The following is a 27,553-nucleotide window of genomic DNA, read 5'->3' on the forward strand; positions in this document are numbered from 1 at the left end:
CTGGCTGGGAGAGGCCCCGGAAGTGATGCTCGAGGAAGCCCACGTGTGCGTTTCTCTTCCACATGGCGGTGCTCCTGAAGAGGCTGCTGCAGTCGGTGAGGCCCCCAGCGGCCTTGGGCCGGCCCATGGGACCGCGCGAGGCCAGCCTGGGCACTGATCCCGGGGCTGCGGTGCGAGTACGGTTCGCCCCCAGTCCCACAGGTAACCTTGGCGGACGTGACGCTGCAGGTCGCTGTCCACCGTCCCGTGCCCGCCCCCCGAATGTTCCCGAAAGAATCCCTTCCGGTGGAGTCAGACTGGGCGGGCAGCGCGACCCCATTTTACAGAGGCAGAAACAGGTCTACGAGCGGAAATTATTCACGTAGCCAGGAAGTTCTTTGCGTACCGTCTCTTTAGGTCTCTTAATCGTGTATTCAATAAATGTGTACCGAATACGAACTGTGTACTACGTACTGTTTAGGCATTGGATACGGTGGTCATCGGGAACGTATGGCTCCTGTTCTCAAGAAGCCTACGTTGTAGTGACCGCGACAAACAACGTGTAAAAATAACTACTTTTAGATAGTCACAGGTGCCACGAGAGAAACGAAGCAGGGTAGGGAGCTCAAGAAGGCCTCGTTGAGGACGTATCATTTGAGCTGAGAACCAAAACACAAGAAGCTAACTACCCTTAAGCCTATAGGAGGAACCTTTGGGCAGAGGAAATTGCAGGTACAAAGGCCCTGTGGTTAGAGAGGGAGGCAGGGGCTCATTGTTTACCCTAGTGGAGATCTTGTCGGGGCCTCCCCACTAGTTCCCCCGGTTTTTTTCTCAGGGAGACCACCTTCCACCCTCTCCCCACCGAGCTTGTCTCTCTCATTCTGAACCTTAGGATCCACACGTAAGGCTTCCTTTGTGGCAGGATCCCAGCTGCACAGAGTGACAGGATCTTTCCTGGCAGGCGGTAGAATGCAGAGTGGGCTTCTCAAACCGTTGTGACAGGACTGGTTTTTAACTCCCAATTGATTGTGGATCAATATTTTTATAGAGCCAACATAAATGAGTTAGTAGAAAGAAAAATTTTAAAAGCATACAAAATGTGAACCTATTGTTACTAGATTCACCAGATATAAAATTACTCTGTCACATTGCTGTTAAGTTTCTAAACATTTATTCTCAATTTCTGTACTTTGTTGTGAACTGGCAACAGTTTGCAGACCAGCACTGGTCTGCGCCTTGCTTTGCAGAGCACTCATAGTAGTTGGGTGCCAAGGCCTGAGATTGGCTGGGTCCAGATTGCTGGCTTTGCCACTTCTCAGCTGTGTGACATGGGCAAATTACATAACCTTTCTGAGCTTCTGAGTTTTACCCTCTGTCAGGTCGAGTGATGGTACCTGCCTCATGGGTTTGAACTAATGCAGCTGAGGCACTTAGCAAGGTCTGGTGTTCCTAGAGCTTAATAAACAATATTCTCTATTATTATAGTTCTCATTTTCCTTGCTAATTTGCAGGAAAAGCCCATACAGAAAAGGCTGTTGACTACAGACAGATAAAAGAATTATCAAGCAACCGAGATCACTAATTACTAAAATTAATGGAAAGCTGTACTTTGATCAACATTTAGGTCTCACAACAACTATGTAAGGGAGGTTTCCATTTTTTGTTTTTAATTTCTAACAGATGAAGACTGAAGCTCAGACAAGTGAAGTAGAGTGCCCACGGGATAGCAACCAGTAAATGGATGCAGAATTTAAATCCAGGTTTATTTGATTTAAGGGGTCTTGCTTTCAATTATTGGACCCCCGTCTTCCATCTTGGGGACCACTGGTTTTGTGGTGGCCTTGCGATAACCAGCAGAAAGTCACACATAATCAGTGTTGAGCCGGAGTCTGCCTTTCATGTCTTTTGCTGCCTCCTCTTTCTGTAGATGCAGAGAAGCTCATCGTGGAGACAGGGCCGTGGCCTGGACCGAAGAAGACAGGAGAAGGGGAAATGGGAAAATGCTTAATTTTAAGCTTTCAGTCAGGAATGATAGAAAAGTAAAATCTTAGGAGTTTGAACTCAGGTGAAGAGAAATATAGTGGAATCAAGTATTACTTTTGGTGTTCAAAGCCAGAACTTAAGGTGAAAATCGGAGAATCTATGCAAAATATAATTGTATGGTATCTCCAGTTTGTAATTTTTTTTTTTACCCGAGCACATCACTGAATTTGCACACGCTAAGTGCACGTGTGATATGGCTTCCATGGATAATCCTCTGCTTGTTCTCATATGGGTAAAACTTGGCTTTGACGTCTGCCTTCAGCTCAGGTCATGACCCCAGGGTCCTGGGATCGAGCCCCACATCGGGCTCCCTGCCCAGCGGGAGGCCTGCTTCTCCCTCTCCCACTCCCCCTGCTTGTGTTCCCTCTCTCGCTGTGTCTCTCTGTCAAATAAATAAAATCTTAAAAAAAAAGAAAAAAAAAACAAAAAAACTTGGCTTTGAGGCACATCTCAAAATAGAAGAATGGGTGCAGCTGGGGAGAGTTGGAGTCTTCTTTACAACATTACACGCTCTAAGAGGTGGGTGGTCTTCTGCTTCCGGGATGAGGGGCTAAATGAGTGGACCACTCCCATCCTCTGTGGCTGTCTGTCTGGGTCCTGGCTAGAAAGATGGGACGGGGTAGCAGTTTTTTGAGCTTTGATACTCAGTGGGACATCCTGTTACAAGCAGGGCTTGCTTGCCTCTTGGCTGAGGCGTGTCAGTTAATCTTCCCTGTCTTGTCTGAGCTGTTCTCTTTTTTCCCCAGGCTTCTTGCATCTGGGCGGCCTCCGCACTGCCTTGTACAACTATATCTTTGCCAAGAAGCACCAGGGGAGCTTCATCCTCAGGCTGGAGGACACAGATCAGACCCGCCTTGTGCCTGGGGCAGCGGAGAATATTGAAGACATGCTGGAGTGGGCAGGTGAGGCAGGCTGGGGAAGGACCCTTCTCCAAGGGGGAAGAGGGAGCAGGGAAAGGAGCCTGTAGGTCTCCTCATGGGGACCAAAATGGAGAACAAGGACTTCCTAGAGAGATGGGTACATTTGTACTGCCTCGGGTGGCACGTGCCTCCCCAAAACATGCTGAAGCTCCCTGAGGAAAAGCTCCGAGGCTGTTTTGAGGTTCCTGTTCTCACCTCAGGATCTCAGGCCAAGCATAGGATGGAGCTGGAGAAGCGAGGCCTGTAGTGAGCAGGAGAAAGCTCCAGCCCCTTGTTCCCATGTGGGAGTGCTGGCCCAACTTGTACAATCTTCTTACTTCCCAGAGGAGCCAGAAATCCAGGTTTTTATTACTGTTTTTTTTTTTTTATGAATACTTCCCATTGTTAAACTTGAGTCCAGATTTTTTTTTAAAAAAAAAAACCACATTGTGTGAGCCAAACAAAATATGTGCAGCCTCTAAAGTCAGTCTTGTGGGATGTTTAATCCAGAGGCCTCCTAAACTCCAGGAAGACAAGAAAGAGTGTATGCTCCCTGGGTCAACAGTTGCCTACCTATCAGGGCAGGTATAACCAGTTAAGCTCGCCAAGGAAAAATACCAAAAATACCAAGACTTTTATGAGACATGTATCTTAATCTCAGGTAAATTATTAATGAGACTTTGGGTTCCCAAAGGACAAAAACCAATTTCATTTGTACCTTCTGTCGTAGAATGTTACAGCAGATGCTTAGTTAAGATTAGTTGAATAAGGGTCGCCTGGGTGGCTCAGTCGTTAAGCGTCTGCCTTCAGCTCAGTTCATGATCCCAGGTTCCTGGGATTGAGCCCTACATCGGGCTCCCTGCTCTGCTTCTCCCTCTCCCACTCCCCCTGCTTGTGTTCCCTCTCTCACTGTCTCTCTCTCTGTCAAATAAATAAAATCTTTAAAAAAAAAAAAAAAAAGAGTTGAATAAAGGAATTCATTCACAAAGATCACTTACTGTAATGAAGTTCCTGTTCCAGCACTGAACAGAGACCCAGGGCCCAATAAGTAGGGGAGGACAGATGAATAGATTAATTCATCCTCACTGTGACGTTAAAGTGTTGATGAGTGCGGTGGAGACAAGGGTGACAAGTTAAGGAACTGGCAGGGAGGGATCCTCTCAGATAGGGTGGTCTTCTAGGAGGAGGTGACCCGAAAGCAGAGATTGCACAGTGAAGGGCCAGCCCCGTGGTTGCCCGGGTGAAGACTATTCAAAGCAGAGGGAAGAGCAGATGGGAAGGCCCTGCTGCAGGAAAGCGTAGGGTGTGTTAGAGGAACAGCGAAGAGGCCGGCGTGGCCCAAGCACAGTGAGCAAAGCAGAAGGACCGCAGATGTGAAGACGGGTTGGCCGGAGCTAAACCACATAGCGCCAGGCAGACCAGGATGAGAACTTGGATTTCAGGGAGCGCCTGCTACCTGTCAGGCACTGTACTAGGCACGAGTGGTACAGTGACAAACAAGTCCCACCCTCGGAGCTCCTGGTACAGCACGATTGCGTGAGTGTGGCCTGCAGCCCCTCAGCAGAGCTCCCCCACCACCAGCCTTGTGGTGAGGCAGAGCGGTGGCTGACTTCTGTAGCTTCCTGCTCCAGGAGTCACCCTGTGTTACTGTTGTTGTAACTGACATATAATTGACCGGATATGAAATTCACCATTTCAAAGTGTACAAATCAGTGTTTTTTTAGTATATTCACTATGTTATGCCAGCCGTCACCACCATCCAGTTTCAGAACATTTCCATCCTCCGAAAACAAAATCCTGTACCTATTAGCAGTCGCTCCCTATTCCTGCTTCCTCCCAGCCCGGCAATCACTAATCTACTTTCTGTCTGTGCGGTTTGCCGCTTGCGGACATCTCAGATAAATGGACTCGAACAACATTTACCTTTAATGACTGGCTGTTACTTAGCGGAGGGGTTCTGTGTTGTAGCACATGTCAATCCTTCATTCCTCTTTGTGACCAAATAATACTCCTTGTATGGAAATACCACCTTCTGTTCATCAGTGGATGGGCATTGGGATTATTTCCACTTTTTTGACTCTTTTTTTTTAAGATTTAGTTATTTTAGAGAGAGAGCGCATGGGGGATGGGCAGAGGGAGAGAGAGAATCTCAAGCAGACTCCCCACTGAGCACGGAGTCCGACTCTGGGCTCCATCTCACGACCCTGAGATCATGACCTGAGCCGAAATCAAGAGTGAATGCGTCACCGAGCTACCTGGGCGCCCCACTTTTTTGACTCCATTGAATGGAACTGCTGTGAGTATTTACGTACTAGTCTTTACATGAGCATACATTTTCAGTTCCCCTAGTGGAATCACTCTTAGGCCCTGGGGCGATCCAAGTACCAAACATGTTAAGGTTAGGTCAGGAAGGGACTCCCAAATGTACTTAAGTCACTGTCTTTTCTGACAAATGAAGAAATAGAGGCCCAGCAGGAGAGGGAGCTGAATGATCATGATCACAGCCCAAACTGACTGACTGCTTAGCACTTAGGTAACAAGGCACTGAGCACTTCATGTGTGTTGGCTCGTGCTCACAACCTGGTGATGCCCAGGAGAGTTATTATTCGTAACGAGGAAATGGAGGCTCTGAAGGGTGACTTGCTCAAGGCCCCAGAGCAGGCCAGTGTGTTTGAACCCAGGCCTGTGTGCCTGCAGAATCTGTGTTAATGTTGGGTATGCAGGATTAATCATGTCCTCACTTTCCGAACTCATTGGAAAGCCATTTGAGGGCAGAAACACCACCATCCGGCTCTCCTGTGTCCCTTCTCTCTCTACGGGAAGTGTTTATTGGTTAAATCTGTCCTTTGTGACCTGAGGAAACTGGATGGGTTGGGGCTGTGGCTTAGAACAGGTCCCATTTCATTTCACCGCACACAGCATGGCAGCTCTGCAGGTGAGCCTCGGGCTGAGCGCTGTGTAAGTGCTGACGCGTCCCATTCTTGCTGCCACTCCGCACGGTAGACCGTCCGCTCTGCTTTGCGGGGTAGGCTGCTGAGGTTAAAAGCATGGATTCTGGGGCCTGCTCGTCTGGGTTCCCATGCAGTTGCACCCCTTGTCCTTGGCCAAGTGAGGGAACAGAGCCCGTCTGTGCCTCAGTGTCCCTACTGAAGGGCATCAGGATGGCATCTACGTGGCAGGGCAGTTCTGAGGCTTTAGTGGAGATCATAGAACATAAAAGCAGCCTGGCAGGTGCATGGCCCTGCACTCTCACACATCTTCAGGGTCCCTTGTCCCAGCTTCTGAGGCACAGGACCAGGGGTCCAGCCAGGGCCTGCTGGGCTGTGCCCTGACCCATGCCTCGTTCTCCTGAGCTAGCTGTTCCAGGCCTGGGCTGCTCTCCCGCTCCACGGGGAAGGGATGGGAGGAGAGGAAGTGCCGCCGGGAGCATGGACCGTGGAGGCAGCATGCCTCCGTGACTCCTTGTGCGGCAGCCCCACGACCTTGAGCCCTTAGCCTCTTTTATCTCTCAATTTCTCATCTGTACAAGGGAAATGGAAACAGTAATGACCTTGAGGATTGTTGTGAGGATTAGGAGCTTTCCTGTTTGCCTACAGCACAGAGAACAGTGCCCAGGAACCAGTGCTACGAGCATCTTGGTGATCATGGTCTCTTGCTGTGTCGCAGGCATCCCGCCTGACGAGAGCCCCCGCCGGGGAGGTCCTGCCGGGCCCTACCAGCAATCCCAGCGGCTCGAGCTGTACGCCCAGGCCACGGAAGCGCTGCTGGAGTCTGGCGCCGCTTACCCCTGCTTCTGCTCACCGCAGCGGCTGGAGCTCCTGAAGAAGGAGGCCCTGAGGAACCATCAGACGCCCCGGTGAGAGCCCCAGCCTCTCGAGGCTGCTTCCCTGAAGTTGCGTATGTCCCTGGGCTGTTGCTGCGGAACAGATCGTCCCCAGCCTGTGGTCCCTGCACGGCCTCTGGGTCGGGAGCCTGAGCACAGCCTAGCTGGCTGCCTCAGTTCAGGGTCTCTCGCAAAACTCCAGTCAAGGTTTTGGCCAGGTTTGCGGTTTTCTCAAGGCTTGGCTGGCGGAGGATCTTCTTCCATTTCTCTCGTGAGGCTGTTGGCAGACCTTGGGCCGCACTGGCTGTTGTCTGGAGACTCAAGCTCCTTGCCATGCGGGCCTGGGCACAGGGCAGCTCCCCGCGCAGCAGCTGGCTTCGCTGCGAGTGAGCCAGACCGAAAGCAAGAGAAAGCAAGCAAGACAGAAGCTCGGGTCTTTTCGTAACCGAATCCAGGAAGGGACATCTCACCACTTCTGCTGCATTCTGTTCATAAGAAAGAAGCCACTAGGTCCAGCCCATGCTCCAGGGAGGGGATGCCACGGGGGCAGAAACCCCGGAGGCGGGGATCACTGGGGCCATGTCAGAGCTGCCTGCCACATTGGCTCTCGGGCAGCCCTAACGTGTCATTTCAGTTATTGGTTGTTCTGAGGAAGTAAAATGTTTTCAGGTCCAGAGAGCTATATGTGCAAAGATCTTTCCTAACCCTGACTCTGGCCGCTCCGTTTCCCTCGCCATAGACAAATGCCGTTAGAGTCTTCTTAGGTCTCCTCCAGAGACACTGGGTGCAGACCCCGAGAAATGCGTATTGTTTCTCTTCTCCCCGATTTCAGTGGCAGCACACAATATGCGGACTGTGCAACTTAACTGTTCCCACTTACCATCTTGAGAAGACCCAGTCTGTACTGGCCCGTAGATTTTTGTTTGGCTTGTGCGGTATTCTGCCGTACAGGTGTACCAGCCCTTAACCAGTTTCTTACTATTGAAGCTTTCTGCCATTTCTAATCTATAGTTAAAACAGAAGAGCTGGGGTGGATCGTGGTGGCATACATCATACCTGTCGGAGTTTACTAATTGTACACATGTGCAGGGCATTTGTTGGAGACCCTCTAGATGTGGGGATCCAGGGCCAGTTTGGAGCTTTGATAGACACTGCCCTGTGGCCCTTGACCACCTTACTTCCCATCAGCAGTGGCATCGGGACATCTGAGTTCCAGTTGTTTATTTATTTATTTTTAAAGAATTTTATTTTTTTGTTATTTTTTTTTGAGAGAAGGCGCATGTGTGTGAACACGGGGGGGCTGGGTGGAGGGGCAAAGGGAGAGAGAGAATCTCAAACAGGCTCCACACTGTGCACGGAGCCCAATGTGGGGCTCAATTTAATGACCCTGAGGTCACAACCTGAGCCGAAATCCAGAGACACTTAACCGACTGATTCGCACAGGAGCCCCTATTTTTAAAGAATTTTAAAAACTTTTTTTAAGTTTATTTAAATAATCTGTACACCCAGTGTGGGGCTTGAACTCACAACCTTGAGATCAAGAGTCAGATGGTCTTCTGCCTGAGCCAGCCAGGCGCCACCCCCCCTTCCTTTTTCTTTTTTTAAGGTAGGCTCCACACCGAATGTGGGGCTTGAACTCACAACCCTGAGATCAAGAGTCGCAAGGTCTACCGACTGAGCCAGCCAAGTGCCGCTCAGAGTTCCAATTTAAATGAACCGTTTGGGCAAGGGCTGGATGTTTCTATGAGGTCATGACATTCATTGCAGCATTGCTCTTTTATTATAAACAGTCCACTTGTCCGTTGGCAGAAGGTTCTTTTTTTAAAATTATGGTCAAGTTCTCTTGTGGAATCCACACAGCTGTTTACTAATTGAACACTTAACTCTGTGTTAAGGAGTATGTTTTCTTTTTTTTTAATTTTTTTTAAAGATTTTATTTATTTATTTGAGAGAGAATGAGAGAGAGCACATGAGAGGGGGGAGGGTCAGAGGGAGAAGCAGACTCCCTGCCGAGCAGGGAGCCTGATGCGGGACTCGATCCAGGGACTCCAGGATCATGACCTGAGCCGAAGGCAGTCGCTTAACCAACTGAGCCACCCAGGCGCCCAAGGAGTATGTTTTCAAGTTTTACATTTGTGTATCAGGATGCTTTGGGGAGCAAATAATGGAATGCCCTGTGGAAAAGGGACAAACCAGGGGACCAGGCTGGCTTAGTCAATGGAGCACGCGACTCTTGATCTCAGGGTCATGAGTTTAAGCCCCATGTTGGGGGTAGAGTTTACTAAAAGAAATAAAGAATTAAAAAAAAAAAAAGGGACAAGCCAAAGCTTCTCGTACTTTCATGTGCAGATGGCTCACCTGGGGATCTAGTTAACACGCAGATTCAGATCCACCAGGTCTGGGGTGCGGCCTGAGATACCGGCTCCCAGGTGGGGCTGCTGCTGGGGGTCCACAGAACATACCTGGGAGTAGCCAGGGCATAACCCACACAGACATTTACCACTTACTCTGCAGACGTCTGGAGGTGAGGCAGCAGCTCTTTCTGCCCATGGGTCCCGTCCCCATGCTTTAGTAAAACCACCTTTTTGCACCAAAAAAAAAAAAAGTCTGGAGGTGAGAGACTCAAGGATAAAACCAGCAGCTTCAAGACATCAGGGCTCTGTTTTGGCTCCTCCCTGCCTCCCCTGCCCCACCCCCATCCGTTGCGAATGGCCTCAGTGGCTGAAATGGCTCCAAGCGTCCTGACCTCACAGGACAGCAGCTGGAGAGCGCAGAAGGAGAAGGCAGGGATTAAAAAAGGGGCTTTTCCTCTTGTGGCTCTTTCACTCTCGACTGGAGAGAAAATCTTTCCCAGGACCCTAACCCTGCCCTGCCTGCCCCCAAGCAGACTTTTCTTTGAGTCTCAGTGAGTAGAGTGGTCCCACCTGGACCAGTCGCTGGCATAGGGGAAAGAGATTGCATGATCGGCTACACCAGCCGTGATTCAACACCGGGGACTCGGCATTTTGCCATTTCCTCGCTAACGAAGAAGAAGAGGGACGGGCTGACAGGTAGGCGTGTCTGTCATGCTGTTATCTCACTTGGTTTTCCAATATATCCCTCTTCTTCTTGTCCCTGTTGGAGACCGGAAAAAGAGCTAGAGAAGTACATGACTTACCTAGGTCATCCAACTATCAGAGACGAAGATAGAACTCACGTCTGTTTTTGGTGCCCCTAGCTACCATGCTGCTCTGTTCTCCGACAGGTATGACAATCGGTGCCGGAACCTGAGCCAGGGGCAGGTGGCCCAGAAGCTAGCCCAAGGCCCCAAACCTGCGATCCGCTTCCGCCTGGAGGGGGAAGCGCCAGCCTTCCAGGACCTGGTGTACGGCTGGAATCGGCATGAGGTGGCGCATGTGGAGGGGGACCCGGTCATCCTGAAGAGCGATGGCTTCCCCACATACCACCTGGCCTGCGTGGTGGACGACCACCACATGGGCATCAGCCACGTGCTGCGTGGCTCCGAGTGGCTGGTCTCCACCTCCAAGCATCTGCTCCTCTACCAGGCTCTGGGCTGGCAGCCACCTCGCTTTGCCCACCTGCCCCTGCTCCTCAACAGGGATGGCAGCAAGTTGTCCAAGAGGCAAGGGGACATTTTCGTGGAGCATTTTGTGGCTACTGACTTCCTGCCGGATGCCTTGCTTGATATCATCACCAACTGTGGCTCAGGGTTTGCAGGTACCCACCCACCTGGGAGGTCCTCATGGGACCATAGCAGTGAGGAGCTGGGGCTTTGGTTCAGGCCCACCTGGTCTTCAGCCCCGGCTATGCCACCTGCAGTCTTGCCAAAGTTTATTCTTGTGTTTCTTGAGCCAGAAATGGTGTTAAGTGCTGGGGCTACAACAGTGAACGAGATAGATGTAACCCCTGCCCTTAAGGACCTTATGGTCTTTGAGCCTCACCTGCCTCATCTATAAAATGGGGATAAGCATCTTCCTCATAGGGTTAAGATGCACTGAGCTCATGAGTATGAGGCATCCAGGAAAGTATCCGCCATGTAGAAAGCACAGAAATTACAGATCTTTTTTTTAAAGATTTTATTTATTTATTTGAGAGAGAGAGAGAGCACGAGCAGGGAGAAGGGGTAGAGGGAGAGGGAGAAGCAGACTCCCCACTGAGCAGGGAGCCCCATGCAGGACTCGATCCCAGGACCCTGAGATCATGACATGAGCCAAAGGCAGCTGCTCAACCGACTGAGCCACCCAGGAGCCCCAAAAATTACAGATCCTAGGATTATGACCATTATATTACTATCTCTGTGGCAAGTATGGGTTTCAGCAGTGTTACTAAGATTACTATGACCCTAGTTTATTTCAGTTGAGCCTTTACCCTTGGCCCAAGACTTAGAGCCCAAAGGTTAAAGAAGCACCAAATGAGGATGACCTCTTTGTGGAGGGGATTTCTGAAAATGTGGCAGTGATAGTCTGCTTACTGTTTATTCTGCTCTTATCTGGCTTACTCCTTGAAATATCCTTGAGAGAGAGATATTTATTATCCCTGCTGTTTTTTTTTTTTTTTGAAGGTTTTATTTATTTATTTTGACAGAGAGACAGCAAGAGAGGGAACACAAGTGGCGGGGGGGGGGGGTTGGGGGTGGGAAAGGGAGAAGCAGGCTTCCCACAGAGCAGGGAGCCTGATGTGGGGCTTGATCCCAGGACCCTGGGATCATGACCTAAGCCAAAGGCAGACGCTTAACAACTGAGCCACCCAGGTGCCCCATCCCTGTTGTTTCTAAGAGGATTGAGAGGCTCGGAGAGGTTTGAGTGACTTACCAAAGTCACACAGCCTGTAAGGGACATGGCAGAGACTCCCTTGAGGCCCAGGCCTGACTATGATGCCCACTGATTGTATGGGGCGGAGCTGCTGCTCAGGAGGAGGGACTCCTAACATGGCGATTCTCAACGCTGCCTGCACTTGGGAATCACCCGGGAGGCTTGTAAAACATACTGATGCTCAGATCGCATCCCAACCCAGTGGAATCAGAATCTCTGGGTACAGCCAGGCCATGAGCATGCTGTTCCTGCAGCTCGCATCTTTGGGGGGGCAGTGAGGGTCATTTAGCCTGATTGTTTTCAAACTTGCTTTTTCTGAGGGACAGAATCCTTTCTGTACATGAAAGCTCATTCAGATCCTTGATCTATAAAAGAGCTAGAAGTTGAATCCCTTTGGTCGGAATGCAATGGGGAACCCAGAACATGCTCACCCAGCCTCCCTTGTGATTGAAAGGAGAGGCAGGGGGCTGAGGCTGGGTGTGCCTACTTACAGAGAACCAGATGGGCAGGACCTTGCCAGAATTGATAACACAGTTTGACCTGACCCGGATCACCTGCCACTCAGCCCTGTTGGACCTGGAGAAGCTCCCAGAATTCAACAGGTGAGTGGGGAACCTTGGCCGGGGCGGGGGGGAGCTCTGGTAGAAAAGGACTTTCTTGCTAATGATGGGTCTCCAGGGCAGAGGGTATAGTGGGCTTTGGAGTCACATGGACCTGATTTTGATTGTGGGCTCAGGTGTCTACCATTCTGTGACCTGACACAGAGCATGTAAGTCACCTAATCTCCTGGATCCTCTGTTTCCTCTTCTCGAACATGGGACTGATAACAGTACCCACCTTGTGCAGTTGTCGTAAGAGTTCAGTTAAACGTTGCGTCAAAGTACTTTGCACAGCCCCTGGCACATAGAAAGTGTTCAGTAAATAGTAGGTGCTGTTTTTGTCATTACTATTGTCCCAGCCATCCCTGGCATGGATTCTGTTAACCACGGCCTGGAGAAGGGGCATCTTCATCTCAGAATCACCCCCCAGCTCCCGCAGCCAGCAGTGAATGAGCGCTGTCTCATGGCACCTGTTGTACATTTCACGTAGTTCTTCACTCACACCTCTAAATCCAGTTACGGTTCAGGTCACTGTTGACATATCCATCTAAGGGTCTCAGTGGTAAAGCCAGTGCACAGATGTGTACTTAAGGGACAAGGGACTCATTGATGCCATGTCCTGAGCACCGGTTTGGGGACAGGTTCTCCTTAGTGCTTTACTTGCATGAGCCCAGAGAGTTCACATTGACTGCAGGTGTTTTAAGGATGTTACTTCATTTATTTCTCCCATTAGACCTCTGAGGTCAGTTGCCTGACTCTGCTCTATTTTGCATACGCAGAAACCGAGACCTAGGGCAGTTCCATAACTAGCCCAAGTTCACACAGTAAATAGCAGGCATCTCTCGAATGGGGCATTCAAGAGCGAATGCAACTTGTACCCTACTTTACTGATTGTAGGGAAAGCAGCATCTCAGGGAAATGGGGACAGAATGGGGGAGATACCTGGTGACCCATTCTAGTCCCCCCGAAGCGTGAGGGCGGCCAGAGATGGGCTTTGCTCAGCGTGAATCAGGGAGGAGGTGCAGTGTTGGAACTGACGCTCATGAAGTTAATGCAGCCAAAGCTGTCACGTTTAGATGTTTCTGGCATCAAGCCACTGCTGTGATTATTTCCGTGCTGGTAGTAAAGGTAGTAATAGTAGTTGTCAGAGCAGTACTAGGGGTATGGTGGGAGTAGTAACAGTAATGACTGTCTGTCTAGCACTTACCGCCTCCCAGGCCCTGGCCCTGACGCGTGTTATCTCAAGCTTGGCCACTAGGGTCTCTTGATTGCTTTCTTTCTACTGTCTCATCTCGCTGCTGAGGCGGTCTTAGGAACAGTTTCAGCATGTGGTATTAATTCCTTTTTAAGAAAATCATTATGGGGGCGCCTGGGTGGCTCGGTCGTTAAGCGTTTGCCTTTGGCTCATCATCGGGCTCCCGGCTCTGCGGGAAGCCTGCTTCTCCCTCTCCCACTCCCCCCTGCTTGTGTTTCCTCTCTCGCTGTATCTCTTTCTGTCAAATAAAATCTTAAAAAAAAAAAAAAAACCTATTAAAAAAAATCATTATGTTTTTTAGATAGTTGTGCGCTCTCTAGATAGCTTCCCAGAGGGTCTCCTCCTTCCACCGCTGATGTGCGGGAGCCTCTGTTCTGACTCCCTGCCCATCTCCAGCTCTGTGCTTTACAGATGGTCCCTCATTTAATCTGCACAGTGCCCTGTGACAGAGCCCTCCCTTCCCCCGTCATCCCCACATGATCGTGAGCATCCTGAGGCTTTAAATGTTCCTGTAACTTGCAGCAGACATCTCACAGGGCTGGTCTGATCCGCAGGCCTGTCCGGTTCCAGAGCCCAGGACATAACTCACCCACCACTGCTGCCTGCCTTCCATGTCAAGGACAAGGGCCAAGCTCCTGCAGATTGGTCCTCAGCCCTGTACCTCTCCTTCTCGGGTCCCTCCGACATTGCTGGGGACACGATGAGGGCAGCCTAGGGAGGGGACTGAGGACTGACAGGGCCTGCTTAGAGGCTTTGCTGCTTCCAAAGAGAGGGAACAAGGCAGTTAGAAGAATTCTGGAAAAGAGAACATTCGAACTGACAAGAAAACCTGAACTTTTTAACTGTGAGCCCTGGATTGAAGGAACTCTGTCCTCTGAACTGTCCCCTGGCTTCGAATCCTAGAAATCTGTATTCTTTTTATTTATTTATTTATTTATTTATTTATTTATTTATTTGACAGAGAGACACAGCGAGAGAGGGAACACAAGCAGGGGGAGTGGGAGAGGGAGAAGCAGGCTCCCCGCAGAGCAGGGAGCCCGATGCGGGACTCGATCCCAGGACCCTGGGATCATGACCTGAGCTGAAGGCAGTCGCTTAACCAACTGAGCCACCCAGGCGCCCTAGAAATCTGTATTCTTGACCTCTGCCTCTTTGTGCCAGAGCCCCATGCTTTAAGACACTTGCAGAGTCTGCCTTGTAAACTCGGGTGCCTATAGAGACCAGGCCGGTGGCACAGGGGCGGGTGGCCGGCCGGGAGAGGCACTGGGGAGCAGAGGGCCTGGCAAACTGGAGCATGCTGTGCCTGTGAGCCAGGCAGCCTCCACTCTGCACTAGCCACTGAAGCTTGGGAAATTCGGGCCCTTTGCAGCCAGATCTTTGGATTTCCTGAGAGAGATGACAGAAATCTCTATTTTTATGTGATCTCTTCCTAGTTTAAAATGTTAGCTCCTATTTTAGAAACACTGAAAACAGGATATCCTTCTGGGTTGCTTGGGGCTCTCAGGCTGCTGCGGACCTTGGCCAGATCCCTTTCCTGTATATATTCAGTTTCTAGGCTGTGGGAGGGGCAGCTCACATCATGTGTCATTCTTCCAACCCGCCCCCCCCCCCCCCAGCCCTGCTCCCCTGGGGAGAGAGGGTTTGGGCGGGCTGGCGATGCCAGTGTCAGGACGGTCCCTCGGCTTCTCTTATAGGTTGCACCTCTGTCGGCTGGTGAGCAACGAGACCCAGAGGTGCCAGCTGGTGGGGAAGCTGCAAGCCCTGGTGGAGGAGACGTTCGGGAGCCAGCTGCAAGACAGGGAGGTCCTGGACCCGGCCTACGTGGAGAGGATCATCCTGCTGAGACAGGTGTGGTGTCGGGGAGCTTCGGGAGACTGAAGGAGTGGGTGGCACCCCCACTGTGTCCGAGTGTGTCCGAGCCCTGTCCACAGCACATCCAACGACTGCCTCTTCCCCCTAGGGTCACATTTGCCGTCTGCAGGATCTGGTCTCCCCGGCACACTCCTACCTGTGGACTCGGCCTGCTGTGGGCCTAGTGCAACTGGGCACCATTTCGGAGAAAGTGGATGTGATTGCCAAACGCGTGCTGGGGTGAGTTCCTACAGGCCAAGCTCAAGGCTCCGCACCTGACTTCCCTTTCCCGGGGCCCCCTTCCTCAGGGCTGGCTGTGGGGCCCCCATACCACCCCATGGCTGGCAAGAGGGTTTGGACAAGATGATCGCTGACTGGCTCTGTTTGGCAGGGGGGCTTCCCCAGAAGAACCCAGACCCTCCCCGGAAGGGGCGGCGTGTTTGGGCTTTGGGGTTGGGTCTCCCTGTGTTCCCTCCCAGTACTGCCACTTACCCGGTTATTCTCCTGCCCACACGGCATCACTGTGGCCAACTTACTGCACCTCTTTAAGCTCCCATTTCCTCGTCTCCAAGGTAGAGATGACACCATAGTTCTTACCTGTGAACAGGAACAGAAATACAACCAAAGCTGGCTTAAGCCCAGTCTCATGCAGGGGCCAAAAATATGTCACCAAGACCTACTTTTTCTCTCTGTCCCTTTGGTTTTCTGCTCTGTACTTCTTCGTACTGGCTCCTTTTTCTGCAAGGACTCTGCTTTGGGTGGGTGAAGGGTAGGACTTTCTACCAGACAACAGAAACGATAGTGCTTACCCCATATGGAAGTGGCCATCCAGGGCTGAAGAGCTTTTCCCAGGTCTCCAGGGTCCTGCTGTCCCTAGATTTTGCTCTTGTCCATGTGGTGCATGGTGGCTCACAGATCATTCACAGTTCAGCCAGAAGAGGAAGGAGGAAAAAGGGAAGGACAGGACGCTCCTTCCCCTTACGGACCTGACTTAAGAGTTACACATTCATTTCCACTCGTATCCTGCTGGCTAGAACGCCTGTCTTGGTGGCCACACCAAGCCACACACATGGAAAATATAGATTTTTTAACTCGGCAGCCATGAGGCTGGCTAAAAATTTTATCACTGCATACGAAAGGGAGAAAGGATAGAAGGGACCACTGGCAGCCTCTCTCCCATCTGCACTCTGGCTGTAAGACCGCACCAACACTGCAAAGCCTCAGCTGTGTCTTGAGATGGATGCTGACAAGAGTCCGGGTAGCCTCGTTTTCCTGTCCCCGAGCCAGTCATCAAAGCCTGGAGAGTGTGACGTGCCAATCAGCGTAGGTTAGCTCATCATCTCCTGGGCTCTAAATGGACCCCCAGTCAGGGCACATGGGCTAAGAATGGGAGCCAGGTGATTCCCCAAGGAGATTTGGGGTATCAGGAGAAAGGCAGATGGATGCTGGGCAGCAAAACCCACAGTGTCCTTTTTATTTACCTTCTCCCACCTTTATTGTGAAGGTTAAAGTAGGTAATAAGTGTTTGCTTATGTACATGCCTGTAGCAGGCTATTATATATATTCTATACATTAGGTACGTATACATATGTATATGTGAGGGGTGTGTGTGTGTGTGTGTGTGTGTGTGTACTTCACAGCAACTAATGAAGTCTCAGGTTAAAACGTTATCTCCATTTTATAGATGAGAAAATTGAAACACAGAGAGGCTAAGTAACTTGTCTAAAATAATAATAAGTTGAAGGAGCAGGGATTCAAACCCAGGCAGGCTGGGACTACAAGGCCATATGTTTCTCTGTGCAAAGTACTTGGACAGTGCCTGATACCTGGAAACCTCAATATATTTTAATACATATTTGGAAGTGATAAGAAAACAAGCACATGGCAAAAAATACAGTAATGTACAAATGGTACAAGAAGGTCTATAGCAAAAAGTGTGTTTTCCGTCCTACTCCAGCTCCCAACAGAAATGCACCACACTTAGCAGTTTCCTTTGCATAATGTGAGAGTATTCAACAGTATGTTTATATAACTCCGTTCTTAGAAGTTCTTAAATTTTAAATTTAGTATTTTGATCATGAACACGTTCAAATCTCTCAAACCTGGTTTTAAAGCCTAGAAAGTATAAGAAAGGTAGATAATTGGGAAACCCATTTCTATCCTTGTCCCCCATCCACCCAGTTTCCAAACCCTCTGTACATTACTACTATTCCTAATTATATCTAAATGATCCTTCTTTTTCACACAAAAATACGGTAACACTGTTCTGTTCTGTGTCTTTGGTTTGTTTCACTTAAGATACTGTGGATCTGCCCAGTGCTTAGAGAGCATTCTCATTCTTTTCTACAGCTACACCTATCCCATTATGAAACCACTTTACCATAATTTATTTAACTCATTTCCTATTGATAGACATTTGGACTGCTTCCAGATTTTACTGTTACAAACAATGCTGCAATGAATAGCTGTGTATAGACATCATTAAGCAGGTTTGCAAGTATATCTCCAGGATAAATTCCCAAGAGCCATTATTATTAATACTCCCTTAATTTATGGCATTCTACCATAGGGGCCCTTAGTTCTGATTCACCAGGACCATTGCCTTAACTCCCATCCCTGCCATGGGGTTAGATTTCAGAGACAGTCTGGTGCTCCCACTCAAGGCAGGAAAACCAATACTCAAGCATTCCAGAGCTGCCAGATTTCTCGAAGTCCCTTCTGTGCCCACGCCAAGCTCTGGGCCAGCTCTGACGTTTCCTGAGCTGCCATTGTTGGCCACCTGGGGCCTGTCACTCTTTCACCAGCTCCTTGGCAGCCTGCTTCCCCACAGTGACGTGGAGGAGAGTACCTATTTTTTCCCACGTTACATTTTATATCTTCCGGATTTTGTCTCCTGGAGTTTGGAAATAACAGTCATCATGTGGCCCAGTTAACGATGTAGTAAGAATGATTACTTTTGCCTCCCACTGAAACTCAGTTGCTCAAATGCGGAGTTAAGGAGGGAATCTGTCAGTGCGAAGCGGCAGTCTCTTCGCGTTACTTCTGAACGTGGTTCCCCGGGGCCAGTAGCCCCCGCACAAAGCCCAGCCTTGGAAGGGGGCTCTCTCGACCCCAATGTGCACAGGCGGTATCACAGGCATCATGGATCGTCCGCACCAGCAAAGCTCTCCAGCTCCAGCTCCTGGGCAGCATTTCCAGTTGGAGTCTCCATAGTAGCTGAAGGGAACTGGCAAGGTGCCATCAAATAGACCCACCCCACCCTGCGTCTGTCTTATGCTCCAACTCAGAGTTGTTGTTGTTATTCTTTTTTGGCAAATCCAGCTCTGAGTGATTGGGGAGTCTCTTGAAACTCAAGCGCACTTGTGAGAGAGGATCCCAGCTGGCCTGCCAGGAGAGCAGAGAGCAGTGACTGGCCTATTGGATTTTAGGTCTTGAGTGCTTCAACTTGTAGGCAAAGGATGGTTGTAGCAAGAAGGGGGCGCCAGGCCGGCTCATGCAGAGACCTGTGCTCTGGTGGCCCCGGGCAGCGGGCACCGTGACCCTCTTCCACTTTGGGAACTGCTTCACCCTGGCCTACTTCCCCTACTTCATCACGTCCAGGTGCAGCAGTCTGCCGAGTACAAGGCCTTCTGGAAATGCATGCAGGCTGGGGTCACCTCCCTCTCCATGCCACTGTGCAAGATGCTGTTCCTGGCCGCTGGGAAGGCGGCATCTGTGACTTCACTGGGCAGTTCATAAAGGCCAGCATGGATGTGCAGACCTGATAGGCCCGGGATCTCATTGTGTCCCAGAGTGGAGGCAAGGGAGAGTGCAAGAGCATGGTTGCTGCCCTAAAAATTAAAAAAAAAAGAAAGGATGTTTGTAGCAAGTTGGTGGCAGTGGTGTTACAGGAGCTGGGGTCTCCTGAAATCTTTCTTCCTGCCCTTGTGTGCTATACACTCCCCCAGAGCCTTCCCTCCACTGCATTTCAGGTAATTTCCCAGAGGGCTTCCTGTGAGGTACAGACACTCTTACTATCCCCACTTTACAGATGAGAAAACTGAGGCATAGAGATCACATAATACTGAGGTAGAAATTAGTAAAACCTCTTATTATGGAGTTTTCCTATATTGTGCTTGGATTATCTGTGTATATGGTCTCTTGGTGATTTTTCTTCCTCAACTTGGATGGGGGTGGGGGTAATAGATCTTCCTTCCCTCCCTTCTCCCCCAAGCAGGCTTGAAGAGTCACAGCTAACTGTTCATCTTCTGAAATTCTCCCTTTCACCTGCTTGCCACTGGCCCCCATAGATTGGCTCTTTCCTAGGCTTTTGTTCAGTTTTTTTTTAAGTTTATTTATTTATTTAATTGTTACTATTATTAAGTAGGCTCCATGCCCAGTGTAGAGCCCAGTGCGGGGCTTGAACTCACGATCTCAAATCAAGACCTGAGCTGACAAGAGTCAGATGTTTAACCGACTGAGCACCGAGTCGCCCCTGTTTATTTTTTTTAGTAATCTCTGCACACAACGTGCGGCTCGAACTCACAACCCTGAGATCGAGAGTCGCATGCTGTTCCAACTGAGCCAGCCAGGCATTCCTCTTTTCTAGGCTTTTGGAAGGACCCGGTACAAGCTTAACTCAGGACATGCTGAATAGCGAACTGAGGAAGGTATCCGAAGGCCTGGAAGGGACCAAACACAGTACTGTGATGCAGCTCCTCCGAGTGGCCCTCAGCGGACAGCTGGTAGGTGGGCAGATGGGCTGGACGGTTCCCTGGAGCCCCTCATTCATCCATTCAGCTGGCATTCACTGGCCGGCACTAAACTCTGGCTCAGGGATACAAAGACAAATGAAGCGGGATCGTTCCCTTCAGTCACTTAGCAGATAGTATTTATGGAGTACCTACTATGTGCAAGCACCGTGCTGGGTGCAATGGGTACAGCAGTTAATGAAACACACCTACTCCCTACCTGTATGGAGCTGGTGGTTGAACGGGGGCAGTAAACATACCAGCACAGGAATACAGGCTCCTGGGAGCCAGCCTCAGCCGCAGAAAGTAAAGACAATAGAAGGCTAACTGCCCCTTGGGGGGCGGGCTGCCGTACTGGGGTTGGCCTGGGGCAGAGCGCCTGCAGACCAAGACTGGGCGTTTGCTCTTTCAGCAGCTTAAGGCAATGAGGCAGTGTTTTCTTTTTTCGTTCTTAGCAAGGGCCCCCTGTAGCCGAGATGATGGTGTCCTTGGGAGCGAAGGAAGTGCGGGAACGAATACAGAAGGTGCTTTCCAGCTAGAGAGCAGATGTGCAGGACAGTGGAGGTGGCCCTAGGAACCTGGATGGGCCTGGAAACCACCTTCAGAGGGAAGCGGAGGGGCCTGGAGCCCATCAGGAAGCTCGTGGAAGGAACCCCGAGAGGAAACAGTCTGCGGGTGCACACCAAGGGAAGCGGAGGGGCCTGGAGCCCAACGGGAAGCTCGTGGAAGGAACCCCGAGAGGAAACAGTCTGCGGGTGCTCACAGTGCATTTATGGATTCTTCTCACCTCGTGTCTGGTTCGGACAGCTTGTTATACGGCACAGGTTAGGGGCTGGTTCACATTCAGCTTAGGCTGCCAGACAGGTGGCTTGAGCAACAGAAAATTATTTTCTCACAGTTCTGGAGTCTGGGAGTCCAAGCTCAAGGTGTCAGCAGTTGCGCCTTCCCAGAGGCCTCTCTCCTTGGCTTGCCCATGGCCACCTTCTCTCTGTGTCCTCATGTGGTCTTTCTTCAGGGCATGTCTTGGCATCTCTCCGGGTGTTCACATCTCTTCTTAGAAGGACATGGGTCAGGTTGGAGTAAGGCCCACCCTAATGGCCCAATTATAACTTAATCACCCCTTTAGGGATCCTGTCTCCACATCCAGTCACGTTGAGGTCCTGGGGGTTAGGGCTTCAGCATGAGTGTTGAGGGGATGCAGGTTAGCCCCTGACAGCGCGGCAGCTGCCTGGACACATGGGTCTCGGTTCTCGGGCCCCGTTGGGATGTGGAGCAGGGAAGGATGGCTGGTACATGCAGGGCTGAACTGGACGGCAGACCCTCTGGGGCTTGTAAAAGGAGAAGTGACCGTCTGCCAAGGGTGAGCACTGCGTTTTATACTGCTCTTGGTCCTTGCCCTTGGGGCATCCTGTGTCTCCTTCTCTAAAGGTCATCTCTTTCTCTTTTCCAGTTCTCCAGGCCTGGTCCTTGGACTGGACCTTCGCCCTGCCTGTTTTACACCTTTTTCTTCATATCCACCTCTTCCTTCTGCCCATTTTTGTAAGTCATTGTCTACAGGTTTCTGAAATAAGATGTTCTTTTTATTTATTATTTTTTTATTTAAGTAATTTCTGTGCCCAAAATGGGGCTCAAATTCACAACTCCAAGATCAAGTCTCATGCTCTTCCAACTGAGCCAGCGAGGTGCTCCTGAAATAGATGTTCTTACTGGGGTAAATAGGAATGGCTAAAGTGGAAGGAAGATGATGACTGTCTATAAAGACCGTACTGGAAAAAGAATAATAAAATAAAAATTTGGGGGGGAGGCACCTGGGTGGCTCAGTCATTAAGCATCTATCTGCCTTCAGCTTAGGTCATGATCCCAGAGTCCTGGGATTGAGTCCCGCATCAGGCTCCCTCCTCAGTGGGAAGCCTGCTTCTCCGCTTGTGTTCCCTCTCTCCCTGCCTCTCTGTCAAATAAATAAATAAAATCTTTAAAAAACTAAAATAAAAATTTTTTTTGAAAGATCCTGCTGGGGCTTCTAGACTTTCCCCACGTGGCAGCCAGCCTCCAAATGAGAAACACTGTAGCCCATCGCCATTCAATTTCCACAACCCCATGAGAGAGGTATTCTTATTTGTGTTATAAGTGGGGAAACTGAGGCTCAGAAGAGTTCATGAACTGTCCCAAGGTTACAGTATGAGGCAAAGCAAGGATTTAAACTCAGGCTTATGACAACCCACAGTCCAAGCTCAAGTCTTAGCTACGGAGTGACATCGGGGCCTCTGCTTCTACGGCACAAGCACGGTTATGAGAAACCGGCTCATGAATTGATAAGCTGATGCCGCTTTCTCAGTTGGAGGGAGCTGTCTAAAAAGCGGCATGTGTCTTCACACTGGGGTTTTGCTCAGTACCGTGGGTGTGGGTGAAGGGACTCCACACATTGGAAATAACCTCAAGTCCATTCCCCCAGGCTTCTGAGAGCATGGTGAAGTGGTAAAGGCCATGGAGGCCAACTACTAGACTCAAAAGCCAGTTCTACCATCTACTCACCATGTGACTTCTGGACCTCAGTTTCCTCGTCTATAAAATGGGGCTGGCAAGTGTTCCTGTCTCAAAGAGTCATAAGGATTAAAATAGATGTTATATGGAAAGTTCTTAAAACAGTGATTGGCACTTAACCGGTGTTATCTATTACCATCATCATCACCACCGGTATTTCCATTCTTAGAAAGGGCGATCTTGATTGTAAAGCATAGAAACATTCAGACTAACTTTAAAAAAAAAAAAAGATTATTTATTTGACAGAGAAGGAGCAGGGGGAGGGGCAGTGGGAGAGGGAGAAGCAGACACCCCGCTGAGCGGGAAGCCCAACACGGCTCAATCCCAGGACCCAGAGATCATGACCTGAGCCTAAGGCAGACCCTTAACTGACCAAGCCACCCAGGCCACGCCCCACCCCCCACTCAGACTAACTTGAACTGCAAAAGAAATTTATCAGAGAGGTAGGACTCTCACAGATCAAACAGGAGGACTTCCAGCTGGACCTTTCGAGAGCCTGGAATCTGTACCTGCCAACCCACTGGGACTCAAGAACCTCACTTTTGTCCCTCTGAGACTACAGTCTCTAACATTCAGCTGGGTCTGCTCCCCTCGTCTTCCTTTTGCAGGCCAGCTTTTTCTTTCTCTCTGTACTTGGCCAATAACTGCCCCAGCCCTACAGCAGAATCCTCTCTCTTATCTAGTATTCCATGTCCAGATTCCCAGGAGGAATCTGATGGCCTCACTTGGGTCAGCTGTCTACTCATAGTCCAGTCAACTGTGGCCAGTGGGACAGAGTCACACAATAGGACCGTGGCTGCAGGGGGGCCCACTGTACTGAGTAGGGAGAGTGGTTCCTTCCCCTCAGCACATTCTCTGTCAGTGTCCCTCAGAGAGGATCTTTTCTAGAAAATTATTGTTCTGTAACCACATTTGGAATTTCATTTCCATTGCCTTTATCCTACTTTGTTTCTGCGTAATACTTATTACTATATGAAAGTATATAGCATACTTGTACGTGTTTACTGCCTCCCTTACTCTAAAGAATGTAAGATTAAGAAAGGCAGGCAGTTTGTCTCATTCTTGGTTATAACCATGGTGCCTGGCCTATTGCCTGACACATAGTAGGGAATCAAGTGAGGATCTTATGGAAGAAATAAGGGCCCCATCAGTCAGACCAGTGTGTTTAGAAGTGGCAGTCTTCAGCTGGTCTAACTGCTAAATTTAATAGTTTCCCAGCATCGCTTTGCAAGATTTGCAATTGTGGTTAGCAGGCTGGTCTGTGGCCTGTGATTTGCTTTGAATCCAACTATCTATGAGACATAGCATATTTTTTTTTTAAGATTTTATTTCTAAGTAATCTCTACACCCTATGTAGGGCCTGAACCCACAACCCCAAGATTAAGAGTCACATGCTCTACTGACTGAGCCAGCCAGGCGTCCCTCTATGAGACAGACTTTGGACAAAGACTCTGAAGTGAAGGGTGGGGACAAATGGAAGTCATCTATTCATCAGTTAATATATTTGTCATATGACAAAATTCCTACCTTCCCAGGGACCAAGAGTGATGAATACTTAGAAAGTGAGGACCCTCTGGGTAATAGGAGGGTCCAGAGAGGGCGGCTTTTAATCTGTTCAGGGGTACTAGAAGGCTTTACAGATGAAGTGACCTTTGAACAGTGTTCTAAAGGATGAGTAGGAGTTTCCCAGGTCTGTGGGGGTTGGAAGGGTATTCCAAGTAGAAGGAGGAGAGGAGAACTTCACAAAGGTGAGCATGTAAGAGTAGGAGTTGAGGAGGTGTAGAAGTGGCTGAGAAACCAAGCAGAGGGAAATTCCAAATGGCCCTTTTTTTTTTAAGATTTTTTTTAAATTTATCTGACAGAAAGAGCATGAGCAGGGGGAGGGCAGAGGGAGAAGCAGGCTCCCCGCTGAGCAGGGACCACCCCCCACCAAAGTGGGGCTCAATCCCAGGCCCTTGGGATCATGACCTGAGCCGAAGGCAGACACTTAACCGACTAAGCCACCCAGGTGCCCCCCCAAATGGCCCTTCTTTGCCAGGTTAAGGGTATCAGGGTGCCATCTGATGCAAATAACAACAACAAAAAAAACCCCAGATTCAAACCAGCTTAAAATAAGATTTAGTATTTCATGTAACAGGAAGTTCAGGGGGTAAGGCAGGCTCTAGGGTTGGTTAATTAAACGTCCAGTGACATCAGTAAGGACCCCGGGTCTTTCCATTTCCATCTCTGCTGTATTGGCCCCAGCCAATAGCCTTGGGTTGGTTTCCTGTGCTGACAGCTGGCTTGCCTAAAATGGTTGGGCCTCTCTGCACTTCCTCCTTCATGTGCTGTCAGAGGTAGTGGCTTTCTGCCGCTCTCCCCCAAATGCAAAGAAACTTTTCTCCAAGCACCCTTCCCTGCTTTACTTCCCCATTCTTGAACTTCTGGGAAAGTGGGGGAGGCATCCTCATAGGTCAGTCAGACCCAGAGTGGGGGCAGGGCCCACTCTTCCTTGAGGTCCACGGCTGGGTTGGGGAACCCTGGGCACTTGAACAAATTGTGGGTTCCGTTAGTGAAGAGATGGGTTAAGTCGTCAGGAGGTGGAAGGTGAGGAGCCATTGAAAGGTTTTGGGAAGCGACAGGATCGGATTTGTGGATTATTTGAAAGCTCCTCCTGGCAGCTTTGCTGCAGAGAGATTGGAGCAGAACCAGACCAGAAGCAGGGAGCCCTGATAGGAGAGGATTGGAAAATGAGGCAAGGAGGAGGACTGTTGTCCAGATGAAGCCGCGCTTCCTCATCACAGCCTGACCCTGGTCTGTCTCCCCAGCTGCACTTCACCCTTTACGGCCCCTCACGTGCCCTCTTGTCTGGCCTCCAACCACATATGCCTTCCCGAGGTCCCCAGGCACATCTCCTTCCTGCCTTCATACTACTGTTCTCCCCATTCTTCTCTGGTTTTGCCTGGTTGCCTCCTTCCTAGCCTCCAGATCTCAGCTCCGCTATCACATCAGGGAAGCCTCTGACTTCTTCCTGGGAGGTCTTCCTGTTGTCTTTCATCATCAGCACCCTCTTTTCCAAAGCACACAATTGGAATTGATTGCATAACTAATTGTGTATGTAAGGAGTTCTGCGGTTATTTGCTGGTGTCAGATAGTAAAGTCCAGGAGAACGGGGGCGTCCTGTCTTCACCATTGTACCCCTGGTGCTGAGAACAGCTGTGCTTCACGCAGTGGCTGCTCAGAGACACTGTGGAGTCAAAGCCCAGATCCACCTCTGATCGGATCAGATGGTCAGGGTGAGCAGTCAAGAGCACAGGGGCTGACTTTGCCGAAGTCGCTACGTTTAGTGAGAATGCTGCTATGCAGTGTTCCAGGAACTTCACATCACTGGTGGTAACTATTGTCATTAGTGAATCACCGGATATGAATGTGTTTTTTTAATTTGGAAGTCAGTACAAGTTTGTTTTGGCACTCATGCTCATTATCACGGCCTGGGGGATCTTCAACTTATCCGTCATAGCCCTGCCAAATGTTAGGGTCACGGCCTTTCCCTCTAGGCCAGAGCCCCCCTCAGCTCCACCCCCACCCACCACTCTCCCGATCCTGATGGCAGTAGGACAGCCCAGCCAAGGAGGGGAAGCTGTCATCACCTGGAGAACCCCTCTAAACCGAGTCCATTCAATCCTGTCTGTATTCATTCATTTGACAAATACCTCTTGTGCCAGGCCCTCTGAGGCCTGGGGATGTGGAGAGGAATAATAAAGCCTCATTAATTACAGACATTCAGGGGCGCCTGGGTGGCTCAGTCAGTTAAGCGTCTGCCTTCGGTTCGCGTCATGATCCCAGAGTCCTGAGATCGAGCCTCCACATTGGGCTCCCTGCTCAGCAGGAGTCTGCTTCTCCCTCTCCCCCTCCCACCTTCTCAAAAGAGAAGGTCCCCCACCTCAAAGAGATGAGAGTCTCACATGAGACTAACAATTGCCGTAATACAGGTGTGGAGCTGATGGTGGAGAGGCAATGGAATTGCTACAGGAATATGGAATCCTTGGGTGGGGGTGGGGGGGGAAAGCCAGTCGGGGAACACTTCCTTTAGAAAGAGTTGGGTTTTGCCTTTTGATTTCAATTTCAGATAAATAGTAATTGTCTTAGTATAAGTATGTCCCAGGCAATATTTGGAACATACTTGTGCTAAAAAATTGTGTGTCTGAAATTCAGATTTAACTGGGCTTCCTCTATTTTTATTGGCTAAATCTGGCAGCTCCACGCTGACAGTTTGACAGCAGAGGGAGGTCTTTCCAGGCTGAAGGAACAGGACATACAAAAGAAAGGACTTCAGGTACAATTAGTTAACATCTGGTGCTTAGAGCTAGATAGGGAGAGCCAGAGGATTCCAGTTCCACCAATAATTATTTTGCATCTATAAAGTGCCAGAAGTTCGATGGTATGTAAACCCAACCACTGCCCTGAACTCCCAATCCACTTCCCTATTGCCCACTTACCTTTTATCTTTCTGTTGCAGTCCCTAGGCCAGCGGCATCAGCATCGCCTGGAGACTAATGAGAAAGATTCTTGGGCTTCGTCCCAGACCTACTGAATTAGAAACTGTGTGGGTTGGGCCCTGCATGATGTGTTTTAACAAGCCCTCCAGGTTATTCTAACAAAGGCCAGTTGGAAAACTGATCCACTAGTCAAAATGTTGAATGAGTGTGGTTGCCTAAAATCACGTAAGTAACGTAAGCCAGGTGTAAGATATATCTAAGAAGTGATGAATGGTCCTTGGCCAGTGGAGAGTTCCTGCCCCTCTATGGGGCGCAGTCTCCAGTCATCTCCAGACATTTGTTGCAGTGAGGAAACCCAGCTCTAGCGTCGCCAGGTGTTTAGAATTTTCAAGAGATGAACATGTGTTAAAGATTTTATTTGACTCATTAGTGAAGACGCTGAGGAGATGTTACAACCAGTTCAAAGGAGAATCCACAGGACAAATTTATAGATCAGGAATATTGAAATGAATGTGCAGGTGGAGACAAACTGGTTTTTCCACGT

At 49.8% G+C, this 27,553-nt stretch overlaps 2 protein-coding genes across 5 annotated transcripts in view; both read left to right on the forward strand.

Moving 5' to 3' along the window:
* The first annotated feature begins 10 nt into the window (after window positions 1–10).
* Window positions 11–20,633, forward strand: EARS2 (glutamyl-tRNA synthetase 2, mitochondrial). Of its 4 annotated transcripts, none has more exons than XM_034988054.1 (9): window positions 11–95; window positions 2,769–2,924; window positions 6,588–6,777; window positions 9,989–10,461; window positions 12,049–12,157; window positions 15,104–15,257; window positions 15,370–15,500; window positions 19,849–19,984; window positions 20,424–20,580. In XM_034988054.1, the coding sequence occupies exons 1-9, from the start codon at window positions 26–28 to the stop codon at window positions 20,562–20,564; spliced, it is 1,560 nt and encodes a 519-aa protein (XP_034843945.1). In that variant the 5' UTR covers window positions 11–25; the 3' UTR covers window positions 20,565–20,580. The 4 variants fall into 4 exon arrangements, with proteins under 4 accessions (XP_034843945.1, XP_034843943.1, XP_034843944.1 ...); XM_034988052.1 differs by having other exon boundaries at window positions 41–201; XM_034988053.1 differs by having other exon boundaries at window positions 45–201; window positions 20,446–20,633.
* Window positions 20,634–20,731: 98 nt separating this feature from the next.
* The window catches only part of GGA2 (golgi associated, gamma adaptin ear containing, ARF binding protein 2), a 40,045-nt gene continuing 33,223 nt past the window's right edge, over window positions 20,732–27,553 (forward strand). The window contains exon 1 of the mRNA XM_034988050.1: window positions 20,732–20,814. Coding sequence (XP_034843941.1) covers window positions 20,763–20,814 — 52 coding nt within the window. The 5' untranslated portion in view covers window positions 20,732–20,762. The remainder of the gene's footprint in view (window positions 20,815–27,553) is intronic.

The sequence above is a fragment of the Mirounga leonina genome, unplaced genomic scaffold, assembly GCF_011800145.1.
Source record: "Mirounga leonina isolate KUSES-001 unplaced genomic scaffold, KU_Mleo_1.0 Mir_448, whole genome shotgun sequence".
Lineage (NCBI taxonomy): Eukaryota > Metazoa > Chordata > Mammalia > Carnivora > Phocidae > Mirounga > Mirounga leonina.